The sequence below is a fragment of the Diceros bicornis genome, chromosome 12, assembly GCF_020826845.1.
Source record: "Diceros bicornis minor isolate mBicDic1 chromosome 12, mDicBic1.mat.cur, whole genome shotgun sequence".
Taxonomy (NCBI): Eukaryota; Metazoa; Chordata; class Mammalia; order Perissodactyla; family Rhinocerotidae; genus Diceros; species Diceros bicornis.
The window spans coordinates 5,274,579-5,302,349 of record NC_080751.1 but is presented as its reverse complement, the minus strand read 5'-3'; the positions used below and the strand labels follow the sequence as shown (position 1 = coordinate 5,302,349).

The 27,771-nt window shown below is 36.8% G+C and overlaps 1 protein-coding gene across 1 annotated transcript in view; it reads left to right on the top strand.

Annotated features, from left to right (window-relative positions):
* The window catches only part of DNAH6 (dynein axonemal heavy chain 6), a 261,696-nt gene that overhangs the window by 42,102 nt on the left and 191,823 nt on the right, over positions 1 to 27,771 (top strand). Inside the window, exons 6-14 of the mRNA XM_058550814.1 lie at positions 909 to 1,043; positions 1,131 to 1,251; positions 1,916 to 2,033; positions 3,434 to 3,602; positions 5,837 to 5,953; positions 10,153 to 10,353; positions 20,852 to 20,972; positions 24,683 to 24,834; positions 26,585 to 26,737. Coding sequence (XP_058406797.1) covers positions 909 to 1,043; positions 1,131 to 1,251; positions 1,916 to 2,033; positions 3,434 to 3,602; positions 5,837 to 5,953; positions 10,153 to 10,353; positions 20,852 to 20,972; positions 24,683 to 24,834; positions 26,585 to 26,737 — 1,287 coding nt within the window. The remainder of the gene's footprint in view (positions 1 to 908; positions 1,044 to 1,130; positions 1,252 to 1,915; positions 2,034 to 3,433; positions 3,603 to 5,836; positions 5,954 to 10,152; positions 10,354 to 20,851; positions 20,973 to 24,682; positions 24,835 to 26,584; positions 26,738 to 27,771) is intronic.

Here is a 27,771-nt window from a genome sequence, read left to right as displayed (position 1 = left end):
TGTTTTCTCACAAAATGCTCTTCATTTAGGACTCTACTAATTATAACTTCCCTTTATTTGTACTTAGAATAAATAATTAAAGCACTGTTTCATATTGGTATGGATAACTGTTGTTTGTCTTGTTTTGGAAATTCCTAGAAAGGAGTCTAATAGTGTGTTATATATAACATAGAAACCAGTGTCACATACAAATAAATTAATGTTAACTTTTTTTGTGTAATGTAACTGCTCCTCCTTTGATTTGATTAGGAGAGGTGAGGGTGAATGGCCTTGGAACATTCTTAGAACATGTGCCTTCAAAGCCAACAGCCTAGAACTCTGACTTAGAATGGTCACATAGAGAAAGATTAAGTTAATATTATGTAGCATAATTTCACAAATACTTCCACTCATTCTCCCAACCCACATTGCACATTCTTTATAGTGACTGAATTTTCTCTTCAGCAATTTGTTACCCACGGAAAATTTAAAGTTAAATTTGTCTTTGTTCTGTGTCATAGCCTCTTAGATGAATAGATGGGCCCCTCCAATATCATGATGACTGGACACTGTAAAGTCCTTAAGGTAACACACAAAATTTTTTAGTAGCCGGTAGCCAAACCTAGTGAAATTTAAGATATTGCCCAGTCCTCTGTTACTTGCTCTCAATCTCATAGCTAAAAGACATGTTTTCAAAGTGAAAAGAAAGGAATTCAGACAAATTAAATCTGATAATTCAAAGAATATTTTTAGAACAAAATTTCGGAAGTGTCCCTGTTTAATGTATGTGCTTTGTAGTTGTAGATAAAGTTAGCATATAGAGCTATTTATTTTTCTTAATAACCATTCTTGCTTTCCAAATATTTTTATACTTTTAAAAGACAGAGTTTTTTTTAACTAAATAATGATAAATTCCTATTTTCATTCAGTATCTGCGACCAGCTCTTCTTAAAGTCAATGAATTGTGCTATCAATTGAGTTTCGTGGGACTTTGTTATATTGAAAAATGTCACACGTACACCCTGCAAGAATTTAAGGCTGCACAAGTCGTACGACTAGAAGAGGTAAAGAATTTTGTCTATAAATTTCAAGATTTGTTCCTATTATTGCTACTTGGGTACCACTAATTATACATATTCATCAATGTCTAGGTGACAGAGCGCCTAGAAGAGTTTCGAAATGAGGCAAAAGTTGTGGTCAGGAAGGCTTGTCGAGTTGCTCTGCGTGCTGCAGGATTTATTCCAGATGACTGTATATTTGAGCCTACTGAGAGTAAGAAGGGGAAAGAACTCCAACAGATCAGAAATGGTGGCTTTCTAAAATGTTAACTCTTTTTATTCTACTTTTTAATTATCCTACTTTTTGATTCTTCTAAACTTTTGCTCGGTAGGTTATAAATTCAATGTGTATTGCAGAGAGGGAAAAACAGTAAATACTGCATTTTCCTTGCATTGCCCATGCTTGTGTATAGTATTTCTAAACTGGTGACAGAACCTTTATTTCACAAGCATTTTACAGTGGACTCAGGGCCTCTCTGCTCAAAGGTACATCCAATCTGCTAGTATGGACAATAGGTTTGTTAAAATTAAGGGACTGGATGGATCTCAGAATTGGCCCCAGCTGGCATGGACTCTAAAAGATAACTAAAATGCAGGTGGAAAAGGTGGGTAAAGGCGTTCCTGGGAAAGAGGTAACGTGGTACAGAGATCCAATCCTGTTAAAGGGAATGTTAATAAACTGTCTACAGTTTTTTGCTGAGTTGAAATTCTTTGATGTGGAATTCTTTTGGATAACTGGACTATTTTCTGGAGTTTGAAATATCTCTTGAACCAAAGCATTTTGTTGTTTTTGCATCTTACTTGTCTTTTAATCCATATTGAAAGCAATGGAATTTTTACACAAAAATTGTTATTGTTGTGTCTTCTGTTGTTCTTAGCTTCTTGTAAAATGCCAGATAGTGGAAGTTTCGTTGAGTTGCCTGCTTACACAAACCCTGAGAAAATGACGTACACAGAACAGGCCAGCAAAAGGCATCATTGCATGAGGCTGACATGGTAAATGATTATTCTTTCTTTCAAGAAAAATTACAGTATCCATCTTTCTCAAGTTTCGTTAAAAATTAAAGGCCCCATCACATGATTCACTAATAGTGATGAGGGATTTGAAGGATATGGTAACTTGAATGCATGCCCCAGAAACCACTCCTTCAACTGCCACCCAGCAAAGCAGCCACTGGGAATGGCAAGCTGGTAGAGAGTGGAGGGCATATCCAAGGCTGAGCCCCTCTTTGGTCACTAAGGCTTTGTGTCCTGCTAGCCCGGCCTGGAGCATGGAGCAGGCTGGGGTAGGAAGTCAGGCACACAGAGATTTGTGGGCCTCCTCAAGTGGACCTGGAGGGCCTGCTCCATCTGTTTGGTGGCTAGAGAACTGCAGGTGGCTGCATTGCCACACACAGTTCCGCCCTCTCCCTAAGGCAGATTTTGCACCTGGGGGACTGGGGAGGAATGTCTTTCATCCAGGGTCTCTCCGGGGGACTCTCCCTCAGTAGGATTAGCTCTGCCACCTACTTACCCAACTGGATCCTGACATTGTTCCAGAGTTCAGCTTTCACATCATTCTAAAACCTCATCACTGCTAATAATTCTTGCAAACAAAATCACCAAACATTATCTGAAAAGTTGTATGAGGTGCTATAAAACACTGATTATTGTTACTCAGCGCTCATTGACTTAGTCCAACTTTTATAGCTGTCTATTTAATAAATCTTAACTGTGTACCAGTTTATATATGAGATAGTATGATAATAATGTCTGGGTCACAACAGAAGTCAATGAAGCCGTCCCTGAGGCCACTGTCATAGGCCTACAGGTACTAGAGGCCCCTTGGTCTCAGCTTAAGCAGAATAAAAAATTATTCTAAATACCTCGCTGACTCAGTCTGCACTCTAAGCACTCAAGTAAAGAAACATAAAATTTGCATCTTTGCAAATTTAGCAAATTGCTGTTTAGCAATTTGGTTTAGCTGGTTTAGCAATTGCTGTCAAATAACATTTATTCAATAGCAAAGACTTCACACTTTTACCATTAGAATGTAGGTTACAGATGTTGTCTATTTACTGATTTCTTCTTTAAAGCATCTTAAAAAAATCTTACAGCCCTTTTGGCTAGATGAGCTAGACACTTTTTCCATAACAACTGTATTGCACATTAAATATCGTATTGAATAGTTAGAACACCTAGCTAAATTGAGGCTATGTATTTGAATATACTTTTGTTTTAAAATGAAAAATGTCTAAGAACAACTCTTCTGGATGGTAAATCTCTGTTATTGTAATATGAATGGAAATTCAAAGAGAAATTATGATATTTTAAAATTTAAATACTAGCTTTAGAGTCACTTTCAAAAATATGTAGTGAATATAGAAAACTGAAGCTGTATTTTTTTTCTTTTCAAGCTTTATCCGTCTAAATGACTATCTAATCGAGAACACAATGCACGTCCTCACAGTAAATTCTGTTAACTCTCTTTTGAATTATCTCACTGACAAGCTAAAACGAACACCTTCAGCAGATGTCATTCAGAAATGGATTACTGAAGAGAAGCCTGAAGTCACTGATAAAAAGGTATATATAGACAAAATTAAGAAAATTCATTGGTTAGCATTTACTGAGGAGTGCTTACTAAGCACTATGAATTATGCTGTTTTCTGTGTATTAGAAAAACAGGAGAAACGCTTAGAGGATTTCACAGTATAATCAGAGCCTACCATACACATATAAAATGGCAGAATGAAAATCAGCATGTCAACAAGTATCTAGCTGTAGAGAAAATATCCACTGTGCTGAATATTGCTGTCTCTCTCGTAGGAATTTGCTAAAGGTTACTTATGTGTTCATTTGACAAATATTTCTTAAGTATCTACTATGTACCAATCCCTCTGCTGGGTGTTGGGTATATAGTGATGAAAAGCATAGTCAGGATCTTTGCCCCCAAGAAACTTACCGGTTGGGAGTCATCATGGACGTGAACTGGCAGAGAGAAGCAGGGAAGGTAGTATAAATGAAAGAGATAAACAATGGTTTAGAGGTGAGAAGAAGCAAATCATGGAAGCAAAGCTTTGTGCTTTGAATGGGTAACCTCTTGGGAGGATGTTGATCTTAGAGAGACAGAGTAATTTGAGATGTTTGAGATGAAGTTCAAATTTGACTGTGCATTCTAATTCTGGCATAGCTAAGAGAGAAATCATATGAACTCATATCCACGTTTCCCAGTAAGCTTTCCCCAGCTCCATCCTGGATAACAGCTTCATGCCAGATACCTAAAAACATAGCAGAACATGCTTACCTGGTTTCATCAAGCTTCCTACTTCCACTTCTCCACTTCCTCCCTGGAAAACCCAACTATACAGTTTCAAGGCCTGAGGCTCTTTGCCATAGTTTCCCTTTTCTCAAAAAGTTGAATTTTAGTCGTATACTCCTTTTCATTACTTTCTCTCTCCTCCCCTGTTCTCAATTCCTCCTTTTTCCAAATTCTATCACATTTTAAAAGTAACATCTAATTATTAAAAGTTATATATGATAAGCACAGAAAACTTGAAGAACACAGAAATATACAAAGAAAAGCATCATCTGCTATCCAAAGATAACTATTTCCAAAGGGAAAAAGGTATCATACTTTCCTGACTGCTTTATCACCTGCTCCTTCCACTTAGCAATGTACTGTGAAAAATTTCCCAAGTCATTATGTATTTTTCCATATAATATTCTCACATACAAATGCACTATACATCTTATAAATAATTTTCTATTATTGATCATTTTCCTACTATTCCAAATAATGCTGCAAAGAATATCCTTGTCTATACGTTTTTCACGCATCTCTGATTTTTCCCCTTAGGAGAAATTTCTAGATGTGGAATTGTTGGGTCAGAAATATGCTCGCCTGTTAAAGCTTTTGATATTGAGGCATAACTTTCCAGAAAGTTTTATGTCAATTTACAACCTTCCAAGCAATGTTTGAGAATGAGCATTTACTCACATGCACACTAGATATTATCAATTATTTTAATCTTTGTCAATCTGATGGATGTAAAGTGGTATATCACTGCTTTGAAATGTTATGTTACTTTGATTGCCACCCCAGTGCAGACATAAGAGTATAGACCGCCTCTGGTGATCTGAAAGACCTAAGTGTGAGTTCTGGTCTGCTGCTTACTAATCAGTGTGTCCTGGATGAAATGTCTTACCTTCTCCAAATCCTATTTTCTCCTGGGAGTAATAATGATACCTGCTTAATATGGTTGGTGTGGGAATTACATGAATACTTAGCACTGCCTGGCATGCAGTAAATACTCAATAAATGTTGTTACTGAATAAACTATGGTGAGGAGGAGGAGGAGGAAGTTAATTGATCATGTGTATAGTCCTTTTAAGAAATGTCAGATTATGCCCTTTACCCATTTTTCTATTTAAGTACATTTCTATTATAGTATATTTCTATTTAAGTATCAATTATTATATTATTCAATTGTTATATTATTAGTATATATCTCTATTGAGTATATCCAGTATATTTTTATTTATGTATTATCAGCCTTCTATCTGCCATATACATTACTGATATATTTTCCAGTTTGTTGTTTGCCTTTCCACTTGGTTGATAGTGTTTTTACGAGGAGAGAAATTTTACATTGTTGTGTAGTCTTTCAATTTTTGCCTTTATTTTTTAATTTCTGTGGTAATATTCTTGGAAAGACATGCCAAGATTATGAAATTGTATTGCCTCTTGCAATACAGAGGTTTTTTATTTGCACCTTGGTACTTACATCTTTATAATCCTGCAAATGTGCTCATTTCAGGGGGCCCCCGTGGTGGAAAAGCAGGAAGAAGATGACTCTCTCATCCCCTTGTTTCTCACGGAGCTGATTTTGACAGTCCAGTCACTACTCTTTGAGCCTTCTTTGGAAGACTTTCTGGTATGTGTTTCTTCATATAGCATCCATGTATAAATACCTGTTTGGAAAATGAAGCAACTGTTCTACTGTCAAATGATTGGCAGGATTGCTGTTGTCACTTCTCCAAAATGGTTATAAAAAAAAGAGAAAGTATTGTTCTGTGCACAGCATTACATATACATAAAAAGTATCTGAAAGTTTAACACATTTTCTTTGAGACACATTAGGGGCTTGGTAAGGTACACCATAAAGTGAACATATTCTATACAAAATTGAGAATTGACTATAGGAGTCTCTCTAATAAGAGTCCAAGAAATTCCTGTGTAAATACCTGTTTTGAGGTCTTTTTCAGTATGCTACATCAGAGAGAATTTTGTTGTTTTGGTTATCTGTTGCTATGTAACAAATTAACACAAATTTTGTAGCTTAAAACCACCATTTTATTTTTTTAATTCAATTATTTTATTGAGGTCATATTGGCTTATAACATTGTGTAATTTCAGGTGTACATTATTATTTATCAGTTTCTGTATAGACTGCATTGTGCTCACCCCCAATCATCTAGATTTTATCCATCGCTATGCATATGTGTCCTTTTACCCCTTTTGCCCTCCCCCACACCCCCTTCCCCTCTGGTAACCCCTATTCTGTTCTCCTTATCCATGTGCAAACAACAACCATTTATTATCTCGCGGTTTCTGTGGGTCAGGAGTCTGGGTGCTGCTTAGCTCATCCTTTGCCTTGGGGTCTCTCCAGGCTGCCTTTTAGGTATCAACTGAGCTGAGCTCTCCTCAGAGGCTTGACTGGAGAAGGATCTACTTCCAAGTTCCCCCACGTTGTTGGAAAAATTCATCTCTAAGCAGCTATAGGACTGAAGTCCCTATTTTCTTGAGGGATGTCAGCTAGGGACCACCCTTAGATCCTAGAAACCACCTATATTTCCTTGCCATGTGGCCAGCTGTATAAGCAGTTTACAATATGTGTATTTGCTTCTTTAAGATCAGTGGGAGAATCTCCTATGGGAAGGGCTCAGTCCCTCTTTTAAGGGCTTTCACTTCATTCAGTCAGATCTACCCAGGATAACCACCTTTTTGATTAACTCAAAGCCAACTGATTTAGGACCTTAATTATATATGCAACATTTCTTCAACTTTCCGTATAATGTAACCTAATCATGGGAGTGGAATCCCATCTTATTCACAGGTTCCCCCCCATACTCAAGAGGAGGGCATTATACAGGGCATGTACACCAGGGGAATCTTGGGGGCCATCTTAGAATTCTGACTTCCGCAGTTGTGTACATGCATATATTAGTAAACCAATCAGAGCCTAGATTTTCTGTTGTTAGCTGGTATACTGTGGCGTAAAAATACTAGCAATCGTGACCTCTAGACTCTAGTCTTGGCTTTATAATTAATGAGCTATCTGACCTTGGGAAAGCCACTTACCTCTCTGGGGTTCAGTTTATGCATGTGTAAGATGACAAGGCAGATGAGATCTAAGGTTGCTTCCAGTTCCAGCAGTCTATGATTCTGTAACTTATCAGATATGCTATTTTAGGATATTTACAAGGACAAGCAGACTGCTGAGGTCCCAGTGGTTGGAGCCTCACTCAGGAGCCCCCACATAGAGAGGCACTGGGCTCTTGTGTCCCTTCCTGGCCAGAAGACTCATGTCCTTCACATGGAAGGCAGATGCCCAGTACAGCAGATGACACGAGGAGGCTCCCTCCAGCAAACAGCTGGCTGTTCTCCTTTACCCCAAATGACATGCCTTGAAAACTTCGACACCCTCCCTATTTCCTATTGTAGGACCTTTCTCTGGACACGGGTATTTTTAATTCCTACACGTGAAGTTATAGGCTGAGCACTGGGTGTAATCAGCATGTTCATGTATGTGTTCACACCATGCATAAGATTTTACTTTGTGTAACCCCAAATTAGCCAACAGCAGTATAAACAGGACTATCACTCATGAATTTTCTAATTTTTCTCACAATTATTTTGGTCATCAGTCTTCACACACATCCTTTTTAGTTGTTTCAAACATACATACACGTATAGAACTTAGTCTAAAGGAAAATTATATACCCAAGTCAGTGTAAGACATCTTACATTGTTCTTGCTTGCGTTACCTATGGTTTCCTAATACTTGATCCATAGACAGTTTTCAATTCCTTTCTTTCCTGTTGTGTTTGACAGACCTCCTGTTACTTTTGACTCTATTTAGTGCTTCCACCTTTGGTTTAATTTCTTTTGGTTTTACTCTTGTATCAATGTTTTTTCCTTTTCAGTCCTCTTTCTCAGAGCCTCTTTTTTGTCTGATCTTTGATTGTTGTGATCCTGAAGGGCTCCCTCCTCTTCACATGCTGTATTTTCTTTCTGGGTACTTGTGTCTGTGCCCAGTTTCTTAACTACTACTTCTAGAATGGTGATTTGTAGATATATATTTCCATTCAGTACTTTTCTTCTAAGCTCCAGGCTCAGAGCCATCTGGAAATCTCCATGATTAACTCCAATTCAGCAAAAAAATTGAACTCATCAACTTCTTCCAAAACTTGCTTCTCCTCCATATCTCCATCTCAGTGCAAGGCACTCTCCAGATGCCCAACCCAGCAATCTGGGAGTTCTCATCCTAGATTCTCCCTTACCTCTTTGAGATCAAGTGACTGAGTCCTGTGTGTTGACACTTAATTGCACCTCCTCTCGATGGGAATCTCATCATCTCTCACCTGGCCTGCTGTAATGGCTTGTTCAGATCTGCCTGCCTGTTTTCCTTCTAATCCCTTTTCTACATTGCTGACAGCGAGATTGTTTCATAGGCAAATCTGATCATGTCACTTAAAATTAAAATTTCTCCACTGCCTATAGCAGCATTTTTTCAAAGGATGCTCTGTGAGATGTTCTAGGAGAAAAGGCATTGTGATATACATTTGCATACTTACAAATATGAAAAAGGCTGTTTAGCAGATCCAGAGAAGAATCCCGTTTAACTTTGTTTAACCCAAGGTTTCTTCCCCAATTTATCTGACATTGGGACTGTTTTAGCCTCCGAGTTGTCCATGGTCACAATTTGGGGAGCGCTGGGCTTGAGGACCCCAGTATCACGCACAAGGCCTGTCGTGAGGGGGCCGACTGCATCATGTCCTGTTTCTCCACTGGCATTCATGCTGCAGCACCTGAATGAATGACAGCGCCCAACCTGGTGGCCCCCTCGGACCTCTCACACAATGACTTACAGGGCTGCACTCCTATCGCGTACACTTGACAAGCTCCTGCTCATCTTTTAGGACTTATTTCAAGAAGTACCTTTTCTTTATCTCATTTTCTCCAATTAGATGTTGTATTTATTATAAATTAAAAATTAATTCATGCTCATTGAAGAGAGTTTGAAAAACACAGAAAAAGATTATTAAAATCATCTGTAATCCCATGTGCCAGATAGAAATAACCCTTTAACATTTTTTAACCTTTTAACATTTTTATATGTGTTTTCCAATCATGTTTTAGTACATACTGATATACCAACATACCTAACTTACCATGAGATTTTATATATACATTTTAAAAATGGAATATTATACACTAGTTTTATCCTGCTCTCTTTTTTTTTAACTTAACATCATATCATAAGCTGACATTTTTCCATGTCACCAATCAATCTTTGGAGATACCGTTTTGAAGGGGTGCCTAATTTTCCATTGTTTAAATATACCATAACTTAACCATACTCCTGTTTTTTAACACTTAGGTATTTCTCTAATTAGTTTTTATTATAAGTAGTGCTGCAGTCAGTGTTCTTGCACACGAATCTGTGTTTACATATCTATTTTTTTCTGTTAGGATCTAGGATAGATCCTAGAATGAAAATTACTGCTCAAAGAATGTAAACTTTTAACCCTCGTTTTAACCTTCCCTGATTAGCTCAGGCATACTGTGCCCTCGCTTCCTTATGACCTTTGTGTGTTTTGTTCATACTTCAAATATAGAACTCATCATATATGTTGCAATTTTTTATCTGCCTCTCTCTCAACTAGAAAATATATTTCCTGAAGACAGGGGCTGTATCTTCTGATTTGTCATATACTCAGAATCAACACAGTATCTGGCATGGTTGAATGAGTTCTTCTTATTTATTTAGCATTTCAGAAAATTCAAAAATATTCATAAATATAACCATATATGTCTTTGTATTTACATTTATGCTTTTCTCTCTAACAGGATGGTATTTCGGGTGCAATTAATCATTTTCAAAACACTGTATTATCAGTTCCTAACCTCGTGCCTGACACATATTTTGATGCTTTCACCAGCCCTTACATTAACAACAAACTTGAAGAAAAAACTTGTGGATTTGGTCCAAGCTTATCAGCAGTATTTGATGATGATAAGAATTTTCACACAATTATCCTTCAGATAAAGGTATTTTTTACTTTTATTAAAACTATTTTATAATATTCTCAACTTCTAAGAAGAGGGGTAATATATTTTCTTTCTTTCTTGTCTTTAAATGGAATGCTACTTAATCTCTAAATGGTAAAATTATTTTTTAAAAAGTCCTGGTAGATCAGAGCACCAACTACAGGAAAGGGACTTAAAAGTGCAAGCTATTCAGGATGGCATCACTTCTGGGGGAGAAAATAACATTAAAAAGAGAGAAGAGGCATTATTTGAACATTGGTGCAGGGGAAATGAAGCAACTGGTGAAAATTTAAGGTCCTCCAAGACAAAATAGAACCAAAACATCAGAATACACCCAACTCTTCTGCCGAAAATTAAAATAATCTTCACATTGCTACACTGACAGAACAGAATGCCCTTAAATTATAAATCTTGTAAATCACTCCAAATCCATGAGCTAAAGAAACTAAAATATATTAAATACATGCAAAGCTACTAAAGGATAAAGAAAACAGCAACTGAAGATTAAAACAGCTGATGAGTATTCCTTCCCTTCCCTCCCCCAAAAAACATGAAGCAAAAATTACATTACAAACTGAAGTAAATATCCTCAAACAAGCTTTTTTTTTTTTTTATGATTTTATTTTATTTATTTTCCCCCCAAAGCCCCAGTAGATAGCTGTATGTCACAGCTGCACATCCTTCTAGTTGCTATATGTGGGACGCGGCCTCAGCATGGCCGGAGAAAGTGGTACGTCAATGCTCGCCTGGGATCCGAACCCAGGCTGCCAGCAGCGGAGTGCGCACACCTAACCGCCAAGCCACGGGGCCGGCCCCAACAAGCTTTTGAATATGTGTAAAATCACATTGAATCAAAAATTCAAAAGTAAAAATAGAAATGGGGAAAAAAAAAGACAAATTCATCTCAGAAATGAAGACTGAATTACGTGGTGCCCAAGGGAGAATAAACTCAAATGAAATTTTAATAATTAGTATAGAAGAATGATAGGAAAAAGTAAGGAGTATAGAAGAAAGACAAGAAAACAACCAAGAGAATGAAAATAAGCTAGAGATATAAGTAAAAAGGGTGAGAGAGAAAATAATTAAAATAGTAGACAGGCAAAGAAGTAACATACATATAATTGGAGTCTCTGAAAGAGAAAAACAAAACAAAGGGTAGAACAAACATTTATAGCTATAGTCCAATAAAAGAAAACCTGAATCTGTATATTGAAAGGGCCTACAGAGTACCTTGGGAAATTGACCCCGAACAATCAACTCTGAGATATATCCTCTTAAAACGATTAGCTTTTAAAGCTAAAGAAAAATTCCTCCAGGTTTCAAAGCAAAATGATCAACTTCTTACAGAAGTAAGAGAATTAGACTGGCATCAGACTTCTCAAAAACAACATTTAAAGCAAGGCAATAATGGAACAGCATTATTTTTTTTTTTAAATCACTTTTTTTGTTTTTTTAATTTTATTTATTTATTTTTTCCCCCAAAGCTCCAGTAGATAGTTGTATGTCACAGCTGCATATGCTTCTAGTTGCTGTATGTGGGACGCAGCCTCAGCATGGCTGGAGAAGCAGTGTGTCGGTGCACGTCCGGGATCCGGACCCGGGCCACCAGCAGTGGAGCGCACGCACTTAACCACTAAGCTATGGGGCCGGCCCTGGAACAGCATTTTTTTTTTTTTTTATTGATATTTTAATGGTTTCTAACATTGTGAAATTTTGGGTTGTACATTTTTGTTTGTCCATCACCCCATATATGACTCCCTTCACCCCTTGTGCCCACCCCCCACCCCCACTTCCCGGGTAACCACAGTCCAGTTTTCTCTGTCCATGTGTTGGTTTATATTCCACATATGAGTGAGATCATACAGTGTTTGTCTTTCTCTTTCTGGCTTATTTCACTTAACATAATATGCTCCAGGCCCATCCATGTTGTTGCAAATGGGACGATTTTGTCTTTTTTTATGGCTGAGTAGTATTCCATTGTATATATATACCACATTTTCTTAATCCAATCGTCAGTCGAGGGACACTTAGGTTGCTTCCACTTCTTGGCTATGGTGAATAATGCTGCAATGAACATAGGGGTGCATAAGCCTCTTTGGATTGTTGATTTCAGGTGCGTTGGATAGATTCCCAGTAGTGGGATGGCTGGATCATAGGGCATCTCTATTTTTAATTCTTTGAGGAATCTCCATACCGTTTTCCATAGAGGCTGCACCAATTTGCATTCCCACCAGCTGTGTATGAGGGTTCCTGTTTCTCCACATCCTCTCCAACATTTGTTGTTTTTTGTCTTGGTGATTATAGCCATTCTAACGGGCGTGAGGTGGTATCTTAGTGTTGTTTTGATTTGCATTTCCCTGATGATTAGTGATGTTGAGCATCTTTTCATGTGCCTATTGGCCATCTGTATATCTTCCTTGGAGAAGTGTCTGTTCATTTCCTCTGCCCATTTTTTGATCGGGTTGTTTGTTTTTTTGTTGTTCAATTGTGTGAGTTCTTTATATATTATGGAGATCAACCCCTTGTCAGATGTATGTTTTGCAAATATTCTCTCCCAGCTGGTTGGTTGTTTGTTCATCTTGATTCTGGTTTCATTTGTCTTATAAAAGCTCTTTAGTCTGATAAAGTCCCACTTGTTTATTTTTTCTTTAGTTTCCCTAGTCTGGGTAGGCATGTCATCCGAAAAGATTCCTTTAAACCCAATGTCAAATAGTGTGTTGCCTATATTTTCTTCTATGAGTTTTATAGTTTCAGGTCTCACCTTCAGGTCTTTGATCCATTTTGAGTTAATTTTTGTGAATGGCGATAGCACATGGTCCACTTTCATTCTTTTGCATGTGGCTGTCCAGTTTTCCCAACACCATTTATTGAAGAGACTTCTGGAACAGCATTTTTTAATGAAACTCAAGGGAAGAAAGGTGAATCAAGAATTTTTATGTAGCCAAGCTAGTTCTTCAACTATCACAGCTATAAAAAATAGTTTTAAAGATGAAAAAACCTAGGGAATTGGGTACTGATCAGGAGTTTTTGTGGAATGAGAATGAGTTTCATCCAACTGAGAGAGAACTTTGGCAAAAACTGATCTCCCTGTTTTCGGTTCCACATGTAAGGAGCTTGAAAGCTGCCACTCCATCCTAAAAAACAAGTAAAAAAGATAAACAGACTGAAAAATCAACAACTCTTCTTGGATCTGTAAGAGAGGTGAGGACACAGGGCAGACTGCAGACCCCAAGATTGGAGAGACAGGTGAATACAGGGAGTCATGGCTTCTGAGAGCAGAGACACATGAGCAGAAACCACCATAGGAACCAGTGCTGGGGCAGGAAAACCTAAACTATAATTGATGAATTGCTGGAGGCTCAGTGTGGACAATTCTGAAAATTAAAAACTCCAGGGGGACCCAATCAATATTGTGAGATTTACCTCCAGGAGCTCGATCAGGTTCCCAGAGTTAATATTGGAGAAAAATCCCTTCATGCTTCCAGCAGGGGGAGGGGAAAAGGAACCATTTTAAAGTATGCCAGAGCACTCTGTTCTTAACAAGACCCATCCTCAGGGGAAACTAGTTAGCCAGAGCCTAACCTGCTGGGGTGTTATCAGAGCCTCACTGACCTGGGGGAAGGGAAATACACAACTGCAGCCCACTCTAGCCATCTTGTCCCCCTAAAGGGGAGAGAAAAAAATGAGAAACATTTATGAGGTTCACAGTCCAGAAGCATAGGCTCACTAAAAGACTGAGACCTGATCACAGGACTATAGAACGTTTACCCTCCCCACACACCTCACCATCCCGTTACTAAGCACCTATTTAGAGCAGTTCCTTTTACCCAGTACATCATGTCCAGCTATCACAAAAAAGTTACAAGATATACCAAAGAGGAAAAAACACAATCTGAAGACAGAGCATGCATCAGAACCAGACATGGCAGGGATATTGGAAATATCAGACCCAGAATTTAACACAACTATAATTAATATGCTAAGGGCACTAGTGGATAACGTAAACAGCATGCAAGAACAGATGCGCAATGTAAGCAGAGATGGAAATCCTAAGAAAAAAACAAAAAGAAATGCTAGAGATAAAAAAAAAAAACACTATAGAAGAAATGAAGAATGTCTTTGATGACCTTATTAGTAGACTGGATAAAGCTGAGGAAAGAATCTCTGAGCTAGAGGATATATCAATAGAATCCTTGAAAACCAAAAAGCAAAGAGAACAAAGACTGAAGAAAACAGAACAGAATATCCAAGGGCTGTGGGACAACTTCAAAAGGTGTAACATAAGTATAATGGGAATACTGTATAATCCCAACTATATGACACTGTGGAAAAGACAAAACCATGGAGACAGTGAAAAGATTAGTGTCTGCCAGCTGGGGGTTGGGGAGTAGGGGTGAATAGGTGGAACACAGAGGATTTTTAGGATAGTGAAAATACTCTGTATAATTCCATAATGATGGATACATGTCATTATACATTTATCCAAACCCACAGAATGTGCAACACTAAGAGTGAACCATACTGTAAACTATGGACTTTGGGTGATTATGATGTGTCAATGTAGGTTCATCAGTTGTAACAAATATACCACTCTGGGGGGGATATTGATAATGAGGGACACTATGCATATGTGGGAGCAGGGGGTATATGGGAAATCTCTGTACTTTCCTCTCAATTTTGCTGTGAACCTAAAACTTCTCTAAAAAAATCATCTTAATAAAAAAACTGATGGTGAGTTTTTAATATATTTAATTGTAGATCTATCTAAGACTAAAGCATAGGTAGAGACAAGGATGGGAGACTAATATATAAATGTTGTATGCTCTAATGAAGTACAAATAATACAACTTTAAAAACAGAAAGAGAAAGGAGAGAATAAGAGGAAAGTAGGATACATTTATTGGTTGATTTAGAGGTATAAGTGGGGATTAAAGAATATTAGTAAAAACCAGCAAATCAAATGATGAAAGGCTAATAAGGGAATAGGTGACTAATGGCATTTTTTTAAAAAAGATATTATCACATAGAGAAATAAAGAAACACAGAAAATAACCATAAAACACATAAAAATAATACAACCAAGTTGAGACCAATTATATCAATAACATAATGAAATGTGATTGCATTCATCTATTAAAAGAAAAAGATATTAAGTTTGTCTCACAAGGCAAGATAAATATGTTGTATTCAAGAGGGAAACACGAAGCAAATTGATTCAGAAAGGCTAAAAATGAAGGGATATTCAATAGTGTAGAGGCAAATGTAAACAATAAGAAAACAGGATTTGTGATCCTTTGAGTCAGGGGTTATAAATTCTATGCACTAACTAGCACAGGAAACACTTTTATAATGCAAGAGATGCAATGGAACATAAATAGAAACACAGAGTAGAAGACATTAACATTCCATTCTTATTGTAAGACAGATCAAGTAGGAAAAAATAAATAAGGATATAGAAGCCCTAACCAACATAATCAATGAGAAATAACAAGGAAATAACCACTGAAACAGAAAAAAAAGTCAAGATTACCTTGCAGACATTTATCCAAATAAATTCGAAAACCTAGATTAAATGGATAGTTTTTCAGGGAAACATGCTGATCTAAAGCAACCACATTAAAAATAGAAAGCCTACTAATTTCCACAGAAGAAACAGAGGACGTTATCAAAGAAATATGCTACAAAGAGCACCAGGCCCAAATGGTTTCACAGGGGAATTTTATCAAATGTCCAAAGACCAGCTATTCACAATGTTACATAAATTGTTCTAGAATACTGAAAATGCCTGGTAGAAAAAAACCCATTCATAACAGCAACAAAGAAGGTAATATATTTAGGAATAAACCTAATATGAATGTTAAAAACCTATATCAAGAAAATTTTTTGTTTTCTTAAAAGCTTCTAGAAAAATAGACTTCGACAAATGTTCTTAGATAGAATGACTCAATATAATAAAGATGTCTGTTCTTCCTAGGTTAATTTATAAATTTAACACAATGCCAATAAAAATACTAACAAGCTTTATCATAGAATTAGACAAGTTTGTAGTAAGGCATATATGTAAAACTAGTCATGCAAGAAAGCTAGGAAAACACTGAAAAAAGAAAAACTGTGAGTGATACTATCCTTACCAAATATTAAATATAAACACTCTATAATTAAAAGAGTGTGGTATTGGCACATGAATAGCTACCAGACCAGTGGAAGAGAATAGAAAGTCCAGAAATACATCCAAATGCATGGGTATGAAAAACATGGGCTCTCAAATCCTTGAGACATATATGGACTTTTTCAGAATAGTTCTGGGACAACTGATTAGCTATTTGGACAAAGATAAAATTAGATCCATATCACATATTGTACATAAGAAAAACTGAATCAAGGATCTAAAAGCAAAAAAAAAAATAAAATAAAATCATACAAGTACTAGAAGAAAACATGGCAGAATTCTTCTATAATCTTGTTCAAAAGGAACAATCTAATTACAACTCAAAATCCAGATGCAGTAATAGAACAAATTGATAAATTTGACTATATAAAAATTTAAAAAACTTTGCAAGGCAAAAAAAATCATACAGTCAAAATACAATTACAAACTGAGAGAATATATTTGCAGCATATATATCACAGCTAAGGGGTAATATTCCTAATACATGCAGAACTCTTACAAATGGGAGAGAAAGAGGAGACCAAAACTAGGAAGAAAAATGGTCAAAACATATGACAGAAAATTCACCAAAAAATAGCACCCAAACATAAGAAAATATATTGTACCTCACTTCATAAGATAAATACAAGTTAAAACAGAGTTAAGGTAGCATTTCTCAACTATCAGATTAGCAAAATTAAAAAGTATTTCAACACCTATGGATAAACATCACTCTCACACTTTACATGTGAGAATGCAAATGATGGAGAATTTTGTGATATATAACAAAACTATATATGCATTTCCTTTTTGATCCAGCAATACCACCTTTAAAGATGTACTCTGAAGGTACATTTCCAGCAATACAAAAGTACATATGCACTAGATTATTTATTGCAGCATTGTTCTTATTGCCAAATATTGGAAACTTTCAACATACCCATACATAGGAGAATGATTGAATAAGCTTTGATACATTTACATGGAGGAATATTATGCAGCTGAACAAAATAATGAGGAAAATAGCTATTAACTAGTATGGAGTGATTTCTAGGATATATTGTTAGCTGAAAAAGGCAAAGTACAGAAGAATATCTATGGTATGCTACTTTTTATGTCAGAAAATAGGGCATAGGGGAGAGATAAACCAGAAACTAAGGAAATTGGTTACACAGGGGGGATACTGGGAATGGGGTAGGAAGAATGAGGATTGTGGGTATGGAATGGAAAAAATGAAGATAGTGATACTTTTCAAACTCTACCTTTTAATATAGCTCTAAAAAAAAATCAACAAGAATGGGAAGCAAAACCCTAAAATAGAATTCAAATGAAAACAAACAAACCTGAATGTATTTCCAATGAATAACATAGCCACACTGCAAGGAAGACAGAAAAAACTAAACCAAGTAACTTTTTTGTGTGTGTGAGGAAGATCAGCCCTGAGCTAACATCCATACCAATCCTCCTCTTTTTGCTGAGGAAGACTGGCTCTGGGCTAACATCCTGCTCATCTTCCTCCACTTTATATGGGATGCTGCCACAGCATGGCTTGACAAGCAGTGCATTGGTGCACGCCCGGGGTGCAAACCCTGGGCCGCTGCAGTGGAGCGCGTGCACTTAACCGCTACGCCACGGGGCTGGCCCCCAAGTAACTTTTAAACACAGTATTTTGTGTCCGTATAGGCTAAAAACAATTACAACTGTAACAAATATTAAATTCCACTTAGTCTGATTTTCACAGTGGTATTAGTGTGTTAGCGACTCTGAAACTATTTTCTGTGTGGTCTATAAAATAAGTAAGTATATCGTGGATAATGAAATGAGGTTACTCATCCTCCGAGAGGGAGTTACAAATATGGAAAAGGGAAGGCCAGACTATAGGAATGCTATATTCCTATAACGTTGTACTGGAATTGGAGTTATGAACTTATGGTTTTTAATTGATAAATAGGAAGAGAACTATATAGGGTTTTGTGTATGTATGTGGTGTGTGTGTGTGTGTGTGTGTGTTTCCTAGATCTATCTGCTGAGATAGCCGAGAAGCAATGACAACCTAATAGCAGTGAGCACATCTGATGTCCACACATTGGTTTCTATATACCATTCCAAATTAACAGGAACCAGATCTCTTTGGAGAAATGGCTTATTCAAGAGCTGGGGCAGGGAAAGTACAGGACAAGTCCAGAGCATATTGTTGAACCAAAAAATAAGAAGATGCCTAAAGAATAATGGAGACATGTAGAAAAGATTAAAAAAAGCCAACTTGAAGGGTCTCCCTGGGACAATTTGACCATTAAAATAAATAATGATTATAACAGTATCATAATCTCTTGAACAAAATGAAAATATATTAGTTCATATTGTGAATGAATGAATTGAGGGAGAAAAGAAAGCTTTTCTTTACAGCAGAATGCCAACTGCTAAATGTAGAAGGAAAACGTAAAGTATAATCATCTGATGGTCATCATAGAAACAGACGGGAATCTCTGATGCATAGTAAAATGAGTATGCAAAAGTATGATGAGAAACACAGTATTGTCTCAAAGCAGCTCTGCGAAAGATATTTATTGATTTCAAGGGGAAAAATAGTAAGTTTGCAGTGATGAAGCCTGACAGACACCACCTTAATCAACGTGTTAACATCACCAGTAAAGGGACAAATCTATGTGATGTGCCTTCTGACATGATGCACTGAGAACACACATCCCTTCTGTGGTTTTATTGCCAAAAATGTATAACTGAATCTAAGCATTAGGAAATATAAAACACACACACAAATGAGATACTCTTCAAAAATGTAAAGGTCATGAAAGACAAAGAAAGATTGAGAAATTGTTTCAGATTAAAGGAAACCAAAGAGATATGACAAAATGCAACATATGATCTTGAATAGAAGAGTGCACCAGAAAAAAGTTTTTCTTTTGCTATGAAAGACATTATTGAGACAAATGGCAAAATTTATATAAGGTCTGTAATTACATAATATTAATATTGATGTTAATTTCCTGATTTAGATAATCGTAATGTCCTCGTGTTTAGTAAATAAACTCTGAAATATTTAGGGGTAAAAGTCTCTTGTGCCTGCAACTTTCTCTGAAATGTTTCAGAGTAAAATAATACATAGAGAAAGAATGATAAAGCAAATGTGATAAGTTGTTAAAATTTAGGGAATTTTGGTTACAGGTATATGGAATTCTTTGTACTATTCCAGCAATTCCTGTGAATCAGAAATTATTTCAAAATAAAAGTTTCAAGTCGTATTTTGAACATGTTGGTGGAGCTTTCCATTTATGGGCCTCCTATTGTGTTTCTGTCACCTGCATGATCACATATCAGAGACACTATTAAGTCAGCTCAAAGGAGATACAAGTTTGATATAGTTTTTTCATTTCAATTTTTAATGTAAAGAAATAAACAGCAGAAACATTCAAGAAGCATACATAAGAACCTATTAAAAGGAAATAAGTGAACAAATAACTAAATGTAGCCACATATGGTGTGTGCTATTCTATGTAATTAAACTTTCTACTGCTAGCCACTATCCATAAAGCATGACTTTGAGCCACTTACCGTAGCATTGATGTGTTGGGAATGAGCAATTTCATTGATCATCTCGAGTTTTCTCCAGGACAAATTGCAGTCATTTGCGAAAAGTCTTGGTAGAAAATAGAAGGGAAGGCTAGGGAGTCATGGGCCAAGACCAACAACAAAAAAATCCTACCTTTCATAGGCATTGAGCTATGATAATATGCATTGGCATAGGTATTAAAGGGACTGAGATGATTGGAAATTATTGTTTTGGTTTGAAAAAACTTTGTGGGGAAGGGGAGACTGAAGCCAAGTTTAAGAGAGGTGAAGGAAAGATTTTTATTAGGGCAAATTATGAAGACATTTTGGAATAAGAGACCTGCCAATACAGAGGATTTGGTAGTAAGATTAAGCAAGTCATTTTGTAGATACGCGAAATCCTTTTGCTTTTGCTTAGAAACACTTCAACTAAGACATAAAATTTGCAGTTTGGAAATGAATAGACATCGTCTCTTGCCATATATTTACTAGTGATGTATATAGTTCACCATGAAGCTAAAAAAATTACAAGTGTGCTTCCTTTGAATCATAAGGAACAATTCTTCAGAAGTCAGATTTGAAGATGTATTATTTTAAATTTCATAAGTGAATCCATTAAGGCTCCTTGACATCAAGGATGGTTTCCCTCACTTATGTATCTCTAGGTCAAAGCATATTGTTGGACACAGAGGAGGCATTTGTGTTTGTTTGTATAGTTACATTGAATTAAATTCTGCTCAGGAAAAATACAATTTTATTTATCTGTTTGTTTATAACATTCAGGAAGCCATACAGGCTGCATTTGAATCTGCTCAGTTATATGCAGCTACATTTGAAAAGTTCCAGATATTCTTTAAGGAAAATGAAAGTCTTGATTTACAAACTCTTAAACTTCAAGAACCTGGTAAGTTTTCCATTTGTCCTCACTAATGATTTTTGATAGGGATATCAAGGTTTATAGTATTCTGGGTTTCTCTTTGGTGGTGTATGGTGATAGAAATGGTGGCCAGAAAGAGTTGGCCTGACAAAAGGCAAGAGTTTATTCATTTCTAGGTTATTTTCTGTAGAATTACTTTTTCTTTGACTTTACTCAGTGTTACTGTTTTATTTTAGAATTTTATGGGAAGCAATTCCTCCCTAATGGCTTATCTTTTAGCGTGAAGTTGTATCAGTACTAAGGCTAGATAGCCTATATATGGGAAGGAGTTGAAAGGAATGCATCCCTCTACAAATCCCCTGAAATAGTGTTTACATAAGTGTTTTTCTATCCCAGAAATTCAGGTTACTCTTTATTTCTGCAGCCATATTTCAACCTGGTGGGTGTAAATCAACAACTCTTAGTCATGAAATTAGACCCAAGGGGAAATGATTTTATTAAAATCATTATGTTCAAAAAAATAAAATGATTTACAAGACCCAAGAGAAATTTCAGGCAAGGAAGTTCTCAGATGATTATGAAAATTAAGTATATATTATTCATTATTACTATTTAAAAATGTGAAGCATATCATTTATATTCTTTTTTTATTTCATGCACTGGCTTTATTGCTTTATTTTTTTGTACACAAAAATGATTCCTTTGATACTTTGCCTCATGAACCAGCACTACTTTTTTCTATAAATTTTTATGTATTTCTTTCAACTTTTAATTTTTATTATGCTGAAGTATTTAAAGTAAATTAGACATTCCATCTCTAAATTAAATATTTCAATATGCATCTCTAAAAAACATGTTCTTACAGAACCAAAGTAATATTATCATGCCTAAAAAAAACAACCATCTTTTAGTGTACATTTAGTCCATATTGAAAATTCCCCAAATAAAGCAGTTTGCAGCTGGTTTGGCCCAGGACCTAGTCCAAGAGCAGGCATTGTATCTGACTGTTATGTCCCTTAAGTTTTTAAAATCTGAGACAGAACCTTTTTTTCAAAACACTGACTTGTGAGAGAGGCCAAAGGGGAGCCCCGCTTGAGAAAACAAAAAAATTAGACAAGTCGATTTCCATTGTTCTTCAACAACACTGTCACACTGAAACTTTGTGTGTGTTGAACTGAACTGAACTGACAGGGACACAGTGCCTCGCATGCTGTGGCAAAGCACCATAGCGGCAGTAAGGTATGGAGCCTGGCATTTCAGCACACAACTTAGGCCTAACCCAAATAGCTGTTTTAGTCATGTAGATCTTCTACTCATAGCCTTAAGCCCAAGGCCTCCTAGTCTCCTGCTACCACATTCCTCACAGTGGATTACTTTGATCTCTCACCAAGTTCCTGTCTGGATGAGGTCACCAGACTCCTAAATTGATGGTAATCTAGTCCTGCCTTGGCTTGTCACTTCTGTCCCAATCCTGGAACGAGGGTCTCGCAGGTATTAACTATTTGTTGCCTGGTACTTTGGAGTACACTGTCCTGACTCCTAGACTCTATGTTCCTCCTTTTCTGGAACTCCCTGGTACTTCCTGCACCTCTAAACCCAATTGTTTGCCAGGGGTTAATAGGCAGTAGCTTTGCCCCTTGGATACCCTGTATTGCCTATTACCATATTCCCTCTAACTACTATAACATTGCCTAGCACATATTATAGATACTTCATAAATGTCTGTTTCAACTTTTGGCTAGACTGTCCCCTCTCTAGCCCCAGAAGATGATCAGGGGACAGGTTCTGGCTTCCTGACATAATTAGGCATTTCTCACCACTAAATTCCTATAAATGTCAGTGTTTACTAATAATGTCTACACTTGCTGAGCACTTATGACATGATAGATACTGTGCTAAGTGATTTTCAGGCATCTCCTCTAATCCTCACAATTCTACGAGGCAAGTGCTAGTATTCTCATTTTAAAAATAAGGAAATGGAAATACATAGAGATAAGGCAACTTCATGATTACACAGCTAGTAAGTGGTTTAGAAACTGTTTTCTCTGACTTGAAAGCTTGTATACTTAATTGTTATACATACTCTCTCTCCTCTAACGCAAAAAGAGATAGAAAATAAATCTTATTTCTCTCCTACCAGCTTTACTCTTCTGTTTCTCTTTGGCTGTGTGACTATGGCCAAGTCATTTAACTTTATCGATCTAAATTTCTTTATGTATAAAATGAGAGTATTTAGGACAATTGGATTCCTAAACTGATATTCCTTGGACCACTATTCTGAAGGACAATTATGTGATACCATGAAAGAAGGCTGTTCAAATAAGTTTGGAAAATACTATGCCAAATAGCGTTCTACAGGTTTCCTTACCAGAGAGCCTCTCAGATCGTTTGATATCCTTATTTTGTTAATTCTCAAAAATACACACATCAGGGGCCGGCCCAATGGCATAGTGGTTAAGTTTGTGCGCCCTGCTTCGGCAGCCCTGGGTTCACGGGTTCAGATCCCAGGCTCAAACCTACACCACTCGTCAGCCATACTGTGGCGGCATCCTACATACAAAAAATAGAGGAGGATTGGCACAGATGTTAGCTCAGTGACAGTCTTCCTCAAGCAAAAGGAGAAGGATTGGCAACAGATGTTAGCTCAGGGCCAATCTTCCTCACCAAAAAAAAAAAAAAATCAAAACCTTCTGAAGTGAGTGGGGTAGGTAACTGTTGTCCCTTTTCAGTGTTATGAGGAAGCTGAAGCTCAGAGAGATTCAGTGACTTACCCAAAGCCATGTCTGGGTTAGAGAGTGGAGCCTAGGGCTTGTGAGGCTCTCTGTGGTGTGTTCTTTGTGCTATGTCACACTCCCCCTATCTTCAGGAGAGGAGATGACATGAAGGCAGGAATCAACACCCTTTTCCCTTTGGGAGATAGAGGAGGGTTACAGAAGGAGAACAGGGAGCAGTAAGGAAATCAGTCTGACCCAAGTGGAGGAAGTAATTGGAGATAAAGTGAGCTAAATTTCAAAGGCCCAGCGGGGTACAGGATTTTGAAAGACAGGCAGAGTAGTTTAGTATTGTATGTGTGTTAGAAAGAGCTGTCTTTAACCAACAGTGTGATAAAAGAGTATCCAAGGATAATCCTGCTTCCACTGGTTCCAGGTCGCTTGGAGGAGGGAGAAAATGGAGGCGGGAAGATTATCACAATGCAAGTGCAGCATATGGCAGATGCACACTGACAAAGGCTGCGACCATGATGCAGGGAGCAGGGCTGGCAGAGAGGCGCTGGGAAGAGGAATGGAGATAGCCTTAGCTTTGCGTGATCTCTTGTGATTCAAACTTTTGTTGTGTTAATATCCTCTGCTTTACTTTGAGGTACCATGTGGGAGAGCCTTAGATTAACCTGAACCAACCTGACTCTACAATCTAGTCTATTCCAGACTAGGGCCTCTAATGCAATTACAAGTTATTTTCATCTGCCTTCTCTTAATAGGAGCCGGAAAACATATTTACATATTTAATTATTATTTAAAAACACATTTAATTATCAAATATCAGTTTCTTTATTACAAGAATAAAATATAAAGCATTATGAATTAACATTTTAAAGTTATCCAAGGTATTCTACATATGGATAATAACACAAATACATATATAAATTTATTAATGCAATGATTTTTAATATATTTTATAATGATCCTTTAAAATTTAATATGATGTATTTTATGCTTTATATGAATTATTTTATGTAGATGTTACGTTCTTTAGTGAACAACTGGAAAAATATCACAGACAGCACAAGGACGCAGTAGCTCTAAGACCCACCAGAAATGTAGGATTGCTGCTCATTGACACTAAGCTGCTAAAAGAAAAACTAATTCCATCACCATTGCGATGCTTGGAGGTAACTATGAACTCGGAAAAATTTTAATTATGGTGTCTACAATGATTTTTTTATTTTTCTACTGCAAATAAACTATCTTTGTTTTCTAGTACTGCAAATATTTAAAATTAACATAAGTCTAAAATTAATTGCTAGGAAAAGTCCCATATGCTTCTTCCTGTCCCAAGCACAGTCAGCTTTCAGACGAGGGAAGGGAGGGGACTGCAGGTCTCACTCAGACTAGCCTCTTACTGCCACTTCTTTTTCCTTTGTTGGAGCATTTCAAAGCTTCTTGCAAAAGAGATACCGCTGTAACAGCTCAGTGTTGTAATGGGAATGCTGGTTGATTGTAGGATACTGAGATCAAGGTAGGAGATCATTTCGTGATCTGAAGCTGCCTCTAAATCTGATTATATTTTGGTGAGTTGGAGAGCTGAGGAAATTTTTATTGCTTCTGTAGTAACTTTCAGATCTTCCTTTGGAGCCAAGAGTATACCTATAAATAATCAAACACCTCCAGAGGGGCAATGCTATAGAATAGGGAGTGGGAAACTAGCCTAAAGGGCCAGTCTAATTTGCCACCAGTTTTGTACATACAGTTTTATTAGAATACAACCATGACTATTGGCTTGTGTATTGCCTGTGGGTGCTTTCTCACTACAAGGGCAGAGTTGAGTAGTTGTGACAGAGACTGTATGTCTTGCAAATCTAAAATATTTACTGTCTGGCCCTTACAGAAAACCTCTGCCGAACCCTGATGTAGACAGCAGAAGACAGAGCCCTGTATAAAAGACTGCAGACCTGAGTGCTAGGATCTGTTCTGTCATTAATTAGCTGTATGGCATTGGGCTTTCTTCTAGAGCTTTGCTTCTTTCATCTGTTAAAAATGGAAAAAATACATAATTGGAGCAAATTAAATTCAATTTCAACAAATTTTTGATCACTGCTATATACCAACCCAAAGACAACTGAACTCAAACTGGCTTAAGCAATCAGATAATTTATGGGCTATGTATCCAAAAAGACCAAAGGGTGGATGGCATCAGGGAGATTTGATCTAGTGACTCAATGGTATTACCAAGGACCCAATTTTTTTTCATTTTTTATACTGAGCCTCCTGATGTGCCAGCTTCATCCTAAAGCTAGCATTCCCTCACGTTTGTGAAATGGTTGTCAAAAGCTCCATAGGCTAATTATTTCCTTGTTTATTTACAGAGACAGAAAGAGAGATTGAGATTCTACGCACACATTTCTCAGCCTTAAACAAAAGTCCTGGCCTTCTATTAGATTAGATCAACTAAGGTCAGAGTTCCGCCCTAATCCAATCACATTGGCCAAAGGAAGCCATGCTCATAATTTGCCTAATGATCTGTCAGACTCCATCTTTGTTTCTGAAGGAGAGGTCAATTTCCCCCAAACCAAATGCTACCACTCAACATGAAAGGAGTGGAATTGATGCTGGGAGGGTACTACAATCTCCACTGCATAAGGCAAAGTAGCAGAAAGGATGCTTACAAGAGATCGGAGCATTTAGGCAACCTTTTTAATAAGCTGTGCGATCTAGTTTGTCCTAGAAATGGTCTTCAAAACCTGCCCTATCTGTTGGTTCATGTGACCAGTAATGATTTAAAGTTAAAAAAGAAATCCCTTCATATACACTGCTGTTTCCCATACCTGCTGACTTAACAGATGTTCAATTAGGATTTATCTAAAATATATAATAAAATGGAAATATTCAAGTAGTTATGAATCACACTTTTTTCTTTCCTAGGTGCTAAATTATATGCTTCCTCGTCAAAGCAAGAAAAAAGTGGATGCCATTATCTCTGAGGCACAAGATGCAGAGTATAAACTTGAATTTATTCCAACTACCACCATAGAATACGTTAACAGCTTGGTATTTCTTGATGAAATTCAGGAAAGGGTGAGTAGATCCTTATATTACTCAGTATTCCAGATCCTGTGGTAGGTATGAAAGACAAATAGAAGATATCGAGGTACTGAAGCTCAAGAACCATCTGTCAAAATATCATAAACACTTTCAGACAAGCTAATTAGATGCCCTGCATCACAGCAACAATGACAGCTAACGTTTATCAAACCCTTACAACTAGTCAGGGTTTTCACTAATTTTTTATACTTTAAATCCTCACGAAAACTTAAGTATAGATAATTTTAATTTTCATTCTGCAGATGAGTAAACAGGGACTAAAATAGATTATACTGTCCAAGATCACAGAGCTTGTATGGGGTAGAGCCAGAATTTAAATTTGGATCTCTGACCACAAAGCCAATGCTCTCAACCACAGTTTATTTCAATGCTTATTTATAAATAAATATTGATAAATGGCAATAGAATTGTAATCCAGATATTAGTCGTAATGGAATTCTTGACCCTCAACCTATATCTGCATAATAGTCAGGAAATGTACCTTTATGAATGAAGAAACCCAACTCGAACCAGCTTAAATAATGAGGTGGGGGCAGGTAGAACAGTAGATATGGGGACTCAAGTGGCGCATATGATGGGGTCAGCTATCTCTCCCTCTGTCTCTCTCTCTCTCACACACACATAGTTTTTTGTCTCTCTTATTTCTTTCTCTCTGGAGACTTGGTTTCCTCATCTCAGGCTCTTCTTGTGGCAGGCAGTCCAACATTTACATAGTTTCAATAGTCAGTTTTTCATAAGCTTTCATTAATATCAATTTGGCATTTGAAATAGAGATAAAATATTTTCTTAAATATCTGAAAATTAAAGATATGTTACAAATAAAAAAATACAAACTGAGTGAAATAAGTGATTAACAACTGGATAGTCTGTTATATAGTAATGGAATTAATAGCACAGTAGTCTCCCCTTATCTGCGGTTTTGCTTTCTGCGCTTCAGTTACCTGTGTCAACCACAATCTGAAAATATTAAATGGAATATTCCAGTAGTCAATAATTCATAAGTTGTA